Below are 15,013 nucleotides of genomic sequence, written 5' to 3'. Positions count from 1 at the left end.
CACAAAAAGAAAAATTTGGCTAATAATGTCTAGCCAACTGGCGAACCCCATAATTTCACGTTACGCCCCATCTAGGGCAAAGGGTGCAACATGAAAGACTCTGAAATGCAGTGAATTGGGAACAATGATGAATTTATTGTCTAAACTCTTGATTCAGGAGCTAACCGGGACAAAATAACAATAACTCCCTAACCAAAAACAGAGATCAAACAGTTTACAATAAACAAAAGTGGCGTCAGACTCCTAACTTTCCCAAATACTCAATATTTACAGTATATTTACAAAGCCAGCAAATGAAATTGAAAGGGGTGGTTCAAAATCAGCATTAGGAAACAGTCAAAGGGGTCAAAAAATACGCCAACAAAGTTCCTCAGATACAAACCATATTCAATTCCAGCAAACAAGCAATACTCATTCAAACTCTACACTACACAATCAAAAACTCTCTGCTCAGCACACAAGATGTCCCTAGAGGAAGTGATGATGCACTTTTTTAAGGTACCGTGCACCAATCAGGACCTAGCATCAATCAGCCTGCAGGAACCAATCAGACGACGTCCCTAGACAGGCTCTCTTAAAACAACAGAGATATAACAAAGCACAAACCATAACGTCAGTGAAACATCTCATTTTGTGTTCTACAGAAGACAAATTAAGCCAGGTTTGGAAGACATGCAGGTGAGTGAACGATGACAGAACGTTTATTTTGGGGTGAACTAACCCTGTAGCTTTTGTCATGGATACAACAGAAGACTGTTTAGGGAAAATACAATATCATACACTGTAAAAAGAATACTGTGAAATTTACAGCAACTTGCTGGCAGCAATTAGCAAGTAAGTTGCTGTAGTTCATTTCACAGTACGCTTACTGTAAACTTAATCACAGTAACTTTAAAAAATACTGTAAACTTTTTTACAGTAATAATCACAGTACTGTGTTTCATCACCCCACATATTTTACTACTGTAATAGGGATTACTGCATTAATTTTGTGTGCTGTAAAATGAAGACACTGTTTTTGTCACAAAAATGCCATTTATTGACAACTTTTCACAATTTAAATTTCGAAATTCATAAAATAAAAATAGCATAGTAAAAAAACATTTTTTTTTTTTCAATTAGAAGGTATAAAAGACAAATTAAATGATTTAAAAACAGCAGGATTTTGAACAATAGAATTTGGTCCCTGAATGTTGTTTTCTCCCAGAACTTTATTTTTCCTTAAAAAACAGGGCCTGAACTAGTCAACATCATAGGCTGGAGTCTTTTACCCGGCCTGAACTAGTCAACATCATGGGCTGGAGTCTTTTACCCGGCCTGAACTAGTCAACATCATGGGCTGGAGTCTTTTACCCGGCCTGAACTAGTCAACATCATGGGCTGGAGTCTTTTACCCGGCCTGAACTAGTCAACATCATGGGCTGGAGTCTTTTACCCGGCCTGAACTAGTCAACATCATGGGCTGGAGTCTTTTACCCGGCCTGAACTAGTCAACATCATGGGCTGGAGTCTTTTACCCGGCCTGAACTAGTCAACATCATGGGCTGGAGACTTCTACCCGGCCTGAACTAGTCAACATCATGGGCTGGAGTCTTTTACCCGGCCTGAACTAGTCAACATCATGGGCTGGAGACTTCTACCCGGCCTGAACTAGTCAACATCATGGGCTGGAGTCTTTTACCCGGCCTGAACTAGTCAACATCATGGGCTGGAGTCTTTTACCCGGCCTGAACTAGTCAACATCATGGGCTGGAGACTTCTACCCGGCCTGAACTAGTCAACATCATGGGCTGGAGTCTTCTACCCTGCAGTGGAAGAAATTAATTATTAATGGAAAAGTTTATAAGCAAGACAGATGGGTTGATGACAATATATATAAAAGTTTGATTGGATCATTTAATTAAGCCAATCAACATGTAATACAATGTCCACTTCTCTATAAACCAAAACTAGGGTTGCAAATTATCGATTAATTCATTAATCATTAGTTGATAGACCTTATCGATCGATTAACGATTAACTGATAAGCGGCTATTTTCCTGAGAATGTAAATTTCTCACGGTATCAATAGTGTCTTTAACATAAAAAGCAAAATATTGCTTATATACTGAATAAAAATGCATGTTATATTGCTCAACTGATGTTTTATTGTAACAGTTGGGATACGGTACAGATAATGGCATTTATGTAGTTTAACAAAATAAATTATGCACAGAAAATTAAAATACATAAAAAAAATTATTGTAAAAAAAAATGGCATCACAATAAGTGTATGTGATTGTCACTAACATTTTAGTAACTAAACTGAATTTTATTAGGTTTAGTGACAACATGTTACAATGTTTACATGGTACAATATCTGGTAAGCTACGATTTTTTATTATTTCAATTCAATTATTGTGATTTTATTTAATATTGACTCATTTGGATAAATATTAGGTAGGCTACACACAAGATAGGCCTTAATTTTTCTCAAGAAAAAAACCCCAACTCACCTAATGCTGTAAACATACAGAAAGCCCTATCAGCTGGTAGTAGGCTATTATTTAAAGGTATAGCAGAGGATCTTTCCGAATTTTAGATAAGACCCGCCCTCTCCACTTTTTGAAAAGTTTGATTGATTCACCAGAATGATTGACAATTAGGAGGACCAATAGTATAGGTCACCCACCCGGAAGTAAAAAATCCTCCGCTATACCTATAAGGTTAAAAATAATTAAATATAATGCGTTTTTTTTTTTATAATAACAACTTTATTTAATGATATAAGTAAAAATATAATAAATATGTAATATAGAACACATATTTAGCTAAAGTTTTTGACAAGATGTATATGTTTTCGTAAAAGCCTTGAATTATTGTGATAGCTACTCCATGCTTTTTCTATTTTAGATACACAGCACAACACGCAGCCCCTGGTAAAAAGCGCTGATAACCCAATTTCTAAATTACAATTTTTTAAATGTTCCTTTACCTGGGGTTAAAAGTGGGATTTAGAATGACAATAACTCAGAGTATTCAAGTTAACAATTAACAGTCTCACCTGGTATTAGTTGTTCTTCCAGTCATACTCAATGAAGTCCCTGATGAACGATGCCACGTGTGGATTGAGGGACTCGTTTTTTCTTTGGACCACCTTCCCAGTTCTTCTGCTAATCTGGACCTTCGAATTGCACTTGCTGTGCTCCGGATTTATCCTGATGAAGAATCTGTAAATAAAAACATCATGCATTACTCTATCCAAGAAAAAAAAAAAAAAACCTGTCATAAGAATGTGAACGGCCTCTGGCGAGCTACCTCAAATCAGGCCATGAGCTATTGGTAGCACGCAAGCGACGTGTTGGAGACCCCTGCTCTAGAGCTCCGCTTTGTAGGCTACAACTCGATACTTTTTTGCTACTTTGTAATAACTTTCTGCGGCCAGCATTTCTGGAAATGAACGAGGGTAAAACCTTTTTAAGACCTGACTAAATTAAATTTAAGACTGCGGATGACAATCTGGCCGGTTTTTAAGTGGTTTTAAGGACTTAAATTTAAAGTTCAGAATTTTTTACTTTTTAAGACCCCGCGGGGAACCCTGATAGAGGGACTTGCTGCAGCATTGGAGTGTACTACAGATTACAGTGAGCACATTTATAGAAGTGTGAAGAGTAGAGATGGGAACTTTGAGTAATTTAGAAGTCAAGTACTCTAAAAACCAAGTACTTTAGTATTAAAGTTAAGAAAAGAAAATGTGATGTCCATGAAATTTTGACTGTAGACTAGCTGTGCTTACTTTTCTACCATTTGCATGGTGAGTTAAAATAAAAGTTTGATGTTTAACAATTACACAACAGTCCATATAAACCAAATAAACACTTTGAGAAGTATTTTACTAGTCGGGTAGGTGGTTAAAGAATGAGTACTCAAATATTTGTTCCCATTCCTAGTCAAAAATATATCAACAACAAATAAGTGCTTACCTCTGGATAAATTCTAATGTAGTGGCTGCCTCCTCAGGATATTCCATGTTAAATACATAGTATGATGCAAAAAGGACAGCAAGAGCAGAAGTGAATTCGGAACAGTCACTCAGTTGGAGGACAACTCTGCCCTCGATGGAAAGCATCCACTTTTTTGCCCCCAGAATGGACTCTCCTGAAAAAATTAAGTTGACATTGCACATCATTCAATCTGATATGGTTTACTGTTTGGCAAAAAAACTTTGCTACACAGATCACTTTCATAACATCCTCTAATGAACAGCCAGGTAGTGTGCCTGCACATGTATGCACAGTGTAGAATTTGTAGACTATCTCGTATAGTGTGCCATAGTGGGCGACAACCTACGTCACGTCTGCGATGCTTCACGACATCACGACAGAAAGACTAGAATGTTTTATTTTTTAACGGTCCTCCACAATGGGTTGAGTATGTGCGCGAGTGAGTGAGTGAGAGTGCGAGCAACAGTGAGTGTGTGTGTGTGTGTGTGTGTGTGTGTGTGTGTGTGTGCGCGAGTGAGTGAGAGTGCGAGCAACAGTGAGTGTGTGTGCGCGAGTGAGTGAGAGTGCCAGCAACAGTGTGTGTGTGTGTGTGTGTGTGTGTGCGCGAGTGAGTGAGAGTGCGAGCAACAGTGAGTGTGTGTGCGCGCCAGTGAGCGAGTGTGTGTGAGCGTGAGTGAGCGAGGGACAGTGAGTGTGTGTGCGCGAGTGTGTGCGTGCAATTGAGTAAGTGAGCGAGGGACAGTGAGTGTGTGTGTGCGAGTGTGTGTGTGCGAGTGTGTGTGTGTGCGAGTGAGTGAGAGTGCGAGCAACAGTGAGTGTGTGTGCGCGCCAGTGAGCGAGTGTGTGTGAGCGTGAGTGAGCGAGGGACAGTGAGTGTGTGTGAGCGAGGGACAGTGAGTGTGCGGGAGTGTGTGTGTGTGCAAGTGAGTAAGTGAGCGAGGAACAGTGAGTGTGTGTGTGCGAGTGTTTGCGTGCTCGAGTGAGTGTGTGTGTGTGTGTGTGTGTGTGCGAGTGAGTGAGAGTGCGAGCAACAGTGAGTGTGAGTGTGTGTGCGCGTCAGTGAGCGAGTGTGTGTGAGCGTGAGTGAGCGAGGGACAGTGAGTGTGTGTGCGCGAGTGTGTGTGTGTGCAAGTGAGTAAGTGAGCGAGGGACAGTGAGTGTGTGTGTGCGAGTGTGTGCATGCTCGAGTGAGTGTGTGTGTGTGTGTGTGTGCGAGTGAGTGAGAGTGCGAGCAACAGTGAGTGTGTGTGCGCGTCAGTGAGCGAGTGTGTGTGAGCGTGAGTGAGCGAGGGACAGTGAGTGTGTGTGAGCGAGGGACAGTGAGTGTGCGGGAGTGTGTGTGTGTGCAAGTGAGTAAGTGAGCGAGGAACAGTGAGTGTGTGTGTGCGAGTGTGTGCGTGCTCGAGTGAGTGAGTGTGTGTGTGTGTGCGCAAGTGAGTGAGCGCTAGTGAGTGAGCGAGGGACAGTGTGTGTGTGTGCGCGCCAGTGAGCGAGTGTGTGTGAGCACGAGTGAGCGAGGGACAGTGAGTGTGTGCTCGAGTGTGTGTGTGTGTGCAAGTGAGTAAGTGAGCGAGGGACAGTGAGTGTGTGTGTGCGAGTGTGTGCATGCTCGAGTGAGTGTGTGTGTGTGTGTGTGTGTGTGTGCGAGAGTGAGCACAAGTAAGTGAGTGAGTGTATGTGTGTGCACGAATGAGTGAGCGCTAGTGAGTGAGCGAGGGACAGTGTGTGTGTGTGTGCGTGCGTGCGCGCGCGAGTGAGTGAGTGCGAGCAACAGTGAGTGTGTGTGCGCGCCAGTGAGCGAGTGTGTGTGAGCGTGAGTGAGCGAGGGACAGTGAGTGTGTGTGTGTGCAAGTGAGTAAGTGAGCGAGGGACAGTGAGTGTGTGTGTGTGCGCGAGTGTGTGCGTGCTCGAGTGAGTGTGTGTGTGCGCGAGTGAGTGTGTGTGCGCGAGTGAGTGAGCGCAAGTAAGTGAGTGAGTGTATGTGTGTGCACGAGTGAGTGAGCGCTAGTGAGTGAGCGAGGGACAGTGTGTGTGTGTGCGCGCGAGTGAGTGAGAGTGCGAGCAACAGTGAGTGTGTGTGCGCGCCAGTGAGCGAGGGACAGTGAGTGTGTGTGAGCGAGGGACAGTGAGTGTGCGGGAGTGTGTGTGTGTGTGTGTGCAAGTGAGTAAGTGAGCGAGGAACAGTGAGTGTGTGTGTGCAAGTGTGTGCGTGCTCGAGTGAGTGAGTGTGTGTGCGCGCGCGCGAGTGAGTGAGCGCAAGTAAGTGAGTGAGTGTATGTGTGTGTGCACGAGTGAGTGAGCGCTAGTGAGTGAGCGAGGGACAGTGTGTGTGTGCGCGCGAGTGAGTGAGAGTGCGAGCAACAGTGAGTGTGTGTGCGCGCCAGTGAGCGAGGGACAGTGAGTGTGTGTGAGCGTGAGTGAGCGAAGGACAGTGAGTGTGTGTGCGCGAGTGTGTGTGTGCAAGTGAGTAAGTGAGCGAGGGACAGTGAGTGTGTGTGTGTGAGTGAGTGCAAGTAAGTGAGCGAGGGACAGTGAGTGTGTGTGTGCGAGTGTGTGCGTGCTCAAGTGTGTCCGTGCTCGAGTGAGTGTGTGTGCGCGAGTGAGTGAGCGGAAGTAAGTGAGTGAGAGTGCGAGCAACAGTGAGTGTGTGTGCGCGCCAGTGAGCGAGTGTGTGTGAGCGTGAGTGAGCGAGGGACAGTGAGTGTGTGTGCGCGAGTGTGTGTGTGCAAGTGAGTAAGTGAGCGAGGGACAGTGAGTGTGTGTGTGTGTGTGTGTGAGTGAGTGCAAGTAAGTGAGCGAGGGACAGTGAGTGTGTGTGTGCGCGCCAGTGAGCGAGTGTGTGTGCGCGAGTGTGTGTGTGTGTGTGTGTGTGCGAGAGTGAGCACAAGTAAGTGAGTGAGTGTATGTGTGTGTGCGCACGAATGAGTGAGCGCTAGTGAGTGAGCGAGGGACAGTGTGTGTGTGTGTGTGTGTGTGTGTACGCGCGCGAGTGAGAGTGCGAGTGTGCGCGCGCGAGTGAGAGTGCGAGTGTGCGCGCAAGTGAGCGAGTGTGTGTGAGCGAGGGACAGTGAGTTTGTGTGCGCGAGTGTGTGTGTGCAAGTGAGTAAGTGAGCGAGGGACAGTGAGTGTGTGTGTGTGCGCGAGTGTGTGCGTGCTCGAGTGAGTGTGTGTGTGCGCGAGTGAGTGAGTGTGTGTGTGTGTGTGTGCGCGAGTGAGTGAGCGCAAGTAAGTGAGTGAGTGTATGTGTGTGCACGAGTGAGTGAGTGTGTGCGTGCTCGAGTGAGTGAGTGTGTGTGTGTGCGCGAGTGAGTGAGCGCAAGTAAGTGAGTGAGTGTATGTGTGTGCACGAGTGAGTGAGTGTGTGCGTGCTCGAGTGAGTGAGTGTGTGTGTGTGTGTGTGTGTGCGCGAGTGAGTGAGCGCAAGTAAGTGAGTGAGTGTATGTGTGCACGAGTGAGTGAGTGCGTGCGTGCTCGAGTGAGTGAGTGTGTGTGTGTGTGTGCGCGAGTGAGTGAGCGCAAGTAAGTGAGTGAGTGTATGTGTGTGCACGAGTGAGTGAGTGTGTGCGTGCTCGAGTGAGTGAGTGTGTGTGTGTGTGTGTGCGCGAGTGAGTGAGCGCAAGTAAGTGAGTGAGTGTATGTGTGTGCACGAGTGAGTGTGTGTGCGTGCTCGAGTGAGTGAGTGTGTGTGTGTGTGTGTGCGCGAGTGAGTGAGCGCAAGTAAGTGAGTGAGTGTATGTGTGTGCACGAGTGAGTGAGCGCTAGTGAGTGAGCGAGGGACAGTGAGTGTGTGTGTGTGTGTGTGTGTGTGTGTGTGTGGGATCTTACCGAGCATGATGAGCCTTGGAGTGCTTGGCAGGGAAATCTGGGCCTCAATGTCTGCTTGGGTGGAAGTTTCCTGTAACACAAAATAAACAGAAAAAACACTTTTAGAAATCACAAGTACAATATTCATAAGAGAAAGTGTGTGGCAATACTGTACAAAAAATACTTGCATCAGCCAAGAGGAAAACAGCTTCTTCCTTTTCTTTGAAGTAAGCAATCATGACTACAATTGCAGAAAGTCCAGGATCCATGTCTTCCATCTGTCTCTCGATGCCATGAAGGACTGCCTTCACTTCCTTGTTCCATTTCAAAAGTTGACTATTGAAATATTGTAGCACTCTTTTCCCTTTGCCAGCAAGTGATTCTCGTAGTCTTGATTCCAGCTCAATTCCTGTCAATGTGCAGAAGTGCTGTAGTAAAAACTTCTGGATGAAGAGAAATGGCCACTCATTCTGTAAATCTGACAGGGTTGGTGAAGGAGTTGCATTAATGTCACGACGCTGTTGCTCATACAGTAATGTCATGAGATCATTGACTCGCTTCTGGTCTGCACCTCTTTGTCCCTCCTTGGAATAAATAGTCATTAACTCTATTTTCTTCTCATAGAGAGACTCTCTATTTTCACCTTCAGGCAGCTGTGATGGCTGCCATTTGACACAGCCGTAGCTATCAGTTTTGGCACACTTTCTTGATGGTCCAGGCAGGTCTTCATCCACGGCAGGGACCATTCGTTTTGGTTTTCGAAGTCGTGTTAGGGTATTGTCTCTGTTTAAAAAATCGATCCTTATCCTCAGTTGTTTGCTTAAAGTGTAATATCCATTGCCAAGCTGTTCTCCCTCTTCTGTTCGGTCTTCAAAAGACTCAGGATATTTATCCACAATGCTCTTAGCCAGTTCAGCACACTGCCTGAATGGGGGGTTCAAGCAAACCTGTCTTATTGCTTCTGCAATGACTCTCACCATATGCCGTCTATCTGCAGCTTTTGGTCGTTTCCTCTGTGCAAGACACCTTCTCAAGCTTTCATGTGTTTTCTCCCACGGCACAGAAAATGTTGAAACCCAAGTGCTATTCTGCACAGAAACATGGCTTGAAGGTTCCAATACAAGCTCTGAATTGGGTGAGGTTTCAGGATAAGGTACAGGTGTTAAAGTCAAAAAATAGTCAGGTTCAGCAGAAGTTTCCATGGTACAGTCATGTTGCTGCGTGTTGTGCTGTGTATCTAAAATAGAAAAAGCATGGAGTAGCTATCACAATAATTCAAGGCTTTTACGAAAACATATACATCTTGTCAAAAACTTTTTACATAGCTGTATCTAATAAATGTGTATAGTCAATATTGTATGACTGCTGGTTTTGGAATTCATATGCATTGTATTTTTTAAACGGATTTCATTATTTAACTGAAATTATTAAAGTAATAACAAATCACTTAATGTGTTTAATTTAGGCTTTTATTCACATAAAAACATTGATCACCAAACATGGAGCATGAAGGTTTGTTCTCATGCATCAAGCAAGTACAGTTGAGCTTATGTTTACAAATTTTGAGTGCTGTATGTTCATTAGTTAACGTTTATAGGTGAATAAAATTCTAAATTAAATCCGTTAACTATAAAGCCAGTGTGTCTCCTCAGAATACTTAAATTGAACTACCCCATATATCTGGATTTATTTTAAGTTTTGAAGCATGAAGCTTTATAAGTTTTGGGTAAGCAGAATTTCAATGAAGGAACAGAAAATTTTAAATATCTTCATTTTGTGTTCTAAATATGAACAAACTACTTATGGGTTTGGAACGACATGAGTGAGTAATTGATGACAATTTAAATTTTTTGGTGAAATATAATTTTAATACTACAATTTACCTCTTCTTTTGAAGGCATGCAGTAGTTTCCTGCAGTCCACTGGTGTCAGGAGGTGTTTCAAATCATCTTCTTTTATGAATTCCATGTCATCAGCTGTCCTAACCCCAATGCTTGACAAATGTTGTAGAATCTTTTCCAGTGACTCATTTTCCAGATAGGAGAGGACACTTTTAATGCTGGCTTCCATTATACTTCACCTGAAAAAACAGAATGATGAAGCACAAAAACATCAAGGTGATCAAAGTTGTAAACTGGAAGTGGGTAATAATCAGCAAGGGTGTCCACACTAACGCAAACATAATGTTTCTGTGTGTCATGCTGCAAGATGTGAACACCAAGATCCAAGGCTGGCACTGATTGAGACTTTTCACAAACAAAATGAACCTTCTCCTCACTGACCAGAAGAACAACAATCCTACCAAGCTCATGACCCCTGTCATTAACATTGAGAAGTACAGCCATTCCTTTCCTGTAGGTAGTTCCCTTGTATGTGGCAGAAACTGTTTCTACTGTGTTTTGTTTCTTAATACCACTTAGTCTTACAGCTTCTTGAATGGCAACATTGTACATTTGATCATCAAATTCATTGGCTTGGCCTACTTGAAGAATGCCTGGAAAAAAGCTCCCTGAGTGTAAATAGGCCTGTAGTAATTGGTGCCTTTCTGCCAAAGTGCTACATAGGTTTTTGAAATTATGGAGCTTCCGTGCACACTGCTTAAAATATGTGTGCTTGCTTTCGAAGCGGAGTGTCCAGAGGCGAATAAGAGGGCCAAATTTAATTATAAGGTCTGGATAGTGAAGGAGGAAGTGGTGTTTTGGCTTTAATGGTCTGTCTGAAAAAATAGCTGCTCTAGATTCCAAATATTCCTCAACAAGTAGCTTCAGATAGGCTACTTGATTGGTATGGATTTTGGGAGCACAGACAAGTTCTACTATCTCCCTCAGCTTGAGGCACAACTGCCAAACTTGATCTTCAAGTGGATTCTTGATACGTTTACCAACAAGGATAGGGAGAAGACGCAACAAGCACCAGTTCTGTGCTGCACTTCCTCCCAATTTCTCTCCATCAGCTCTAATCACACAAGGTCGGTTATTAGCATCACTACCTTTGAACTTAAGTTGAGAGACCATCCTATTCAACTGCACAAATGTGAAGTGCTTCCCAATGGCCACAAGATGTTTAAGATACAGTTGAAGATCCACAGATACAATCCCTTCGAAAAGATCATGACCAAGACATGGAGGAAGTCCTGGTTGGCATACATGGAAATGCTGTAAAGAATTGAAAACTGAGTCTTTTTTTACTCCATCTACACAGTTTTCAGATCCCATAGACAACTTCGCCACACTGCTCCTGTAGTTTTCTACTGTCCTTGCTGGGCCTAGCTTAGTAGGTTCGTTTACAAATCTGTCTCTGGCTATAAGGCAGTATCTACAGAAGTTTTTGCTCTTGCTGAAATTCTCAGTAAAACCTCCAAGTGAATGCGACCCCAGGTTGTCACCTGCAATTGCAATTACTACCCCCTTCACAGTCTGGCCTGTTTCCAAAGTAATACCAGATTGCTCAATGTCTTTTAAGTCTTTCACAAGGGAGGAGAAAACTTTCTCTTGTCCAAAAAACTGATAATCAGACTCCCTGCACAGCATGACTAATTGCATTGGGTCAATGGATGACCTGTTATGTGGCAATATCTCACTCAGTGTCATATACACAGCTAGGAGCTTGTGTTTCTTTTTGCCAGATCCAAGAGGATTCACTACTTCAAATGCATCTTGATACAAGATAACAGAAACTGAAGAAGGAAACTCTTGTAAAAGGCTATTTTCTTTGAAAGTCTTACCATCTCTCACATCCTCAAGCACATTTGGATCTTCTGGCAAGTGCATTTTTGACACATTATATTGCTCTCTCACTGATGGCAGGTTCAACAGGGCTTTTAGAGTGTCTTTCACTGGGACATACTGGCAAAATCGTTCTTTACCAGAAGCATCAAAACCAAGATGAACCTGTATGGGCTCAATATAATGGAAATTGTTCTTAAAATATGTCTTCCTGGTTGCATCTGATCTGAACATGCCCTCATTATACATCTTTAATAAGTTATCTTTTGACAGACCATCTATGATATTAAAAATCCTTTCATCGGGAATGTCAAGGTTTGACAGTTCTTCACGAAGTCGAACAAACATCTGTGACATTGCATTTGTGCATAGTTCTTGAAACTCTTCTATCAGAGTGGATATTGTGGAAGCAGGTAAAAGCATCTTTGCTTGCATTCTCAAGTAAAAAAGGGCCAAATTGGTAAGAAAAACATTCCTGTCTCTCTCAACATCTCCTGAATAATTACCAACCTCAGGAAATTCTATAGTCTCAGTCATGTCATCATTTCCCATCTCAACAGCATCATCATGCATAGCTGCATCATCACTGTTTACACCTCCATCTCTACATGCTACCAAATCCTTTGCATGTTTCCTGCTTAAATGTGAGGTGAATGAGGATCTGACACTGAAGAGCTTCTGACAAGTGCTGATAGGGCAAACAATCTTTTCCCCATCCCTAATATGCATATTTAAATGCTCACAGAGACTTGAAAGATGTGAAGATTTGAAAGTGCATTCCTCAACCTGACAATTCAAATTCACACACTTCTGAGATCTAGCTGGTTTATGTTTTGAGTGATTTCGGTACATGTGTGTCTGTAACGCACAAAATGTCTTGAAATTACAAGGACATTTCGAAATCCCACATGGATACCTGAAGTTTGCACGGTTTCTGTGCACTTTAACGTGTTTGACATATCTAGGGATTGTGTCCGAAGAGAAACAACATTGTTTGCATTTGAAAAACATTGTATGCATGCTAGTTCATGTCACTTATGTACCTGGAACGATTGCTGAGGCCTTGTCTTTGCTGCAACCTGAAAGAAAAGAACCAAATGGTAAATAAAAGAAAGAGTAAGATCTCGAAAAATCTTAATACAGTGCGAGTATATTATTATGCTTTCACGAGTCATTAATAAAACTCTCGAATGAATAAAACTTTCGAATCAGCCGTCCCGCTTAAATGTCTGATTCTTTAGGCGCCAAGTTTAGCAAGCAAAAAAAAAAAAAAAACCGAGTGATTTTTCAAACGGCTTCCGCGCCAACACATACATTAATACACAATTTCAAATAAATTTTTATTCAACAAAGCTAACGTTACTCCTTAACAAACTTGAAGACGTTATAAATGTAATGTTGCCAGATAAGAACAATATTAATACATACAGTATTCTCCCACAAATCGAGAATGGCACTTCAAATTAGGCTACCAACAATGTAAGTTAGGCTAACTTTACCCTCTGCAAGCGATGAAGTTGATGAAGGTTGGGGGAGGAAATAATTTTAAAGTTATCCTTTAAAATGTCGTGTTTTAATTAAAAGTTTTGTGGCTGCGTTTTCTTTTGACTCGGCCCGCTTAAATGTCTGATTCCTCTGGCGGCAACGTTAGCAGCAGGCAAAAAAAAAAAAAAAAAAAAAAAAAAAAAACGAGTGAGATTATTCAAACGGCTAACGTTACCGCACCAACATATACATACATAATTACAAATTCATTTTATTCAACAATGCTAAACGTACTCTTTAATCAAACTGAAGACGTTATAAATGTAATGTTGCCAGATAAGAACAATATTAATACATACAGTATTCTCCCACAAGTCGAGAATGGCACTTCAAATTAGGCTACCAACAGTGTAAGTTAGGCTAACTTTACCCTCTGCAAGCGATGAAGTTGGTGAAGGTTGGGGGAGGAAATAACTTTAAAGTTATCCTTTAAAATGTCGTATTTTAATTAAGTTTTGTGGCTGCGTTTTCTTTTGACTCGGCCCGCTTAAATGTCTGATTCCTCTGGCGGCAACGTTAGCAGCAGGCAAAAAAAAAAAAAAAAACGAGTGAGATTATTCAAATAGCTAACGTTACCGCACCAACACATACATAATTACAAATTAATTTTATTCAACAATGCTAAACGTACTCTTTAATCAAACTGAAGACGTTATAAATGTAATGTTGCAGATAAGACAAATCTTTTGTAGCAGCTAACGTAATATGCTCACACATGTCGGGAATGGCGCTTCAAATTAGGCTATCAACAATCTCTTTTCTGCAATGCGATGAGGTTCAGAAAAATCATAATCCTATGAAAAATGTGTTAAGTCTTACCTCTAGCTGCGTTTTCTGTCGGGAGTCGGCTGGCTTCAGTGCTTCACGCGCACGCAGTGTCGTCGACTCGTCGGCGGTGACAGTTGACTTCAGCAAGCAAGAGAAAAATTATCCAAGTGTACGGGATCATATTTCCGGCTAGCGCACCAACAGATAACGTTACATCACAACAGATTAATTCCAATTTAATTTTTATTCATGATGACGTTATCGAATGTTGCCAGATTAGAAAATCTATCGAAATTATGCGCAAATATATATAGATTTTTTTTTTTTGGTAATAAAATGCACACAAGACACGAGTTTACTAGGAAGTGGGCCGCTCGGTACTTCTCTCTCTCTCGGTGCACTCTTAAAGTTAAACAAATAGGTAACTTAACAAGAGTAAACTGTGGAAATAAATCATCAAAGTTACCTTTCTGAAGTTAAAATTCCGATAAAAATGTGTAATCTCGTAGCTTTTCAGCTTTCCATGGCTGAAAAAAAAAAAAATCCTCTAGAAATTGCTGTATTGTGATTCACAGAAAAAATATGTTTACTGTAGAATTTACCCGCCATTGAAAATTGACCATGATGCTTTGCAGATCTACAGTAACATGCTGTATACAGATTCTACAGTAAGCTTTTGCTGATTTTACAGTAATAATGCTGTGAAAACTACAGAAATTTGTTACAGTGTAGAGGTGCTAAAGTAGTGTTGCACACCTGCAGTGGCTCGAGTTTCTGTTTAATACAATGGAGCGCATGCATTCAATGTTCCCTGTCCCACATGCAAACGATCACGGAGTCCTTGACCTCGCGCCCTGCGCCAGGTCTGAAAAGGCACTCGGGCTTTGGATGTAGCTAATCCTCTTTGCTGCTCACATGCAAACATTGTCAGACTGTCTCCTCTATGCTCTGGCTCGTCTCTTTTCAGAAGCACTTGACCAATGTCAATGCAAGCCATGTTCCCAGAACATCCGAGTGTCCTGCTTATCAGAAACTCAGGACCTTTAATGCTAATCATTTTTTGACATGTTTGCATTAATGTATGGGGAAATGGATAAAAACATACTAACATGTTTTTGGTTACACTGAGGTGGATTTAAAAATGCTAAAATACAGTAAAAATTATAATTTGTATGTATTTAAGCTATA

General features: G+C 42.1%; 1 protein-coding gene across 4 annotated transcripts; it reads right to left on the bottom strand.

The window, feature by feature from the left end:
* Positions 1–1,020: 1,020 nt before the first annotated feature.
* On the bottom strand, positions 1,021–14,666 carry LOC311084666 (uncharacterized protein; the record flags this gene model as incomplete). 4 transcript variants are annotated; one of them, XM_084116851.1, is made up of 9 exons in its annotated part: positions 14,292–14,605; positions 13,877–14,014; positions 12,556–12,591; positions 9,671–9,867; positions 7,976–9,024; positions 7,809–7,878; positions 3,963–4,137; positions 3,044–3,209; positions 1,021–1,805 (listed from the first exon to the last, which is right to left on the bottom strand). In XM_084116851.1, the coding sequence occupies exons 4-8, from the start codon at positions 9,855–9,857 to the stop codon at positions 3,050–3,052; spliced, it is 1,641 nt and encodes a 546-aa protein (XP_083972977.1). In that variant the 5' UTR covers positions 9,858–9,867; positions 12,556–12,591; positions 13,877–14,014; positions 14,292–14,605. The 4 variants fall into 4 exon arrangements, with proteins under 4 accessions (XP_083972977.1, XP_083972976.1, XP_083972975.1 ...); XM_084116850.1 differs by having other exon boundaries at positions 13,877–14,666; XM_084116849.1 differs by having other exon boundaries at positions 12,556–14,454.
* Between the last annotated feature and the right edge of the window lie 347 nt (positions 14,667–15,013).

The sequence above is a fragment of the Abramis brama genome, assembly GCF_963993115.1.
Source record: "Abramis brama genome assembly, chromosome: 6".
Taxonomy (NCBI): domain Eukaryota; kingdom Metazoa; phylum Chordata; class Actinopteri; order Cypriniformes; family Leuciscidae; genus Abramis; species Abramis brama.
The sequence above is the reverse complement of the archived record's forward strand: the minus strand, read 5'-3'. Positions and strand labels throughout refer to the sequence as shown.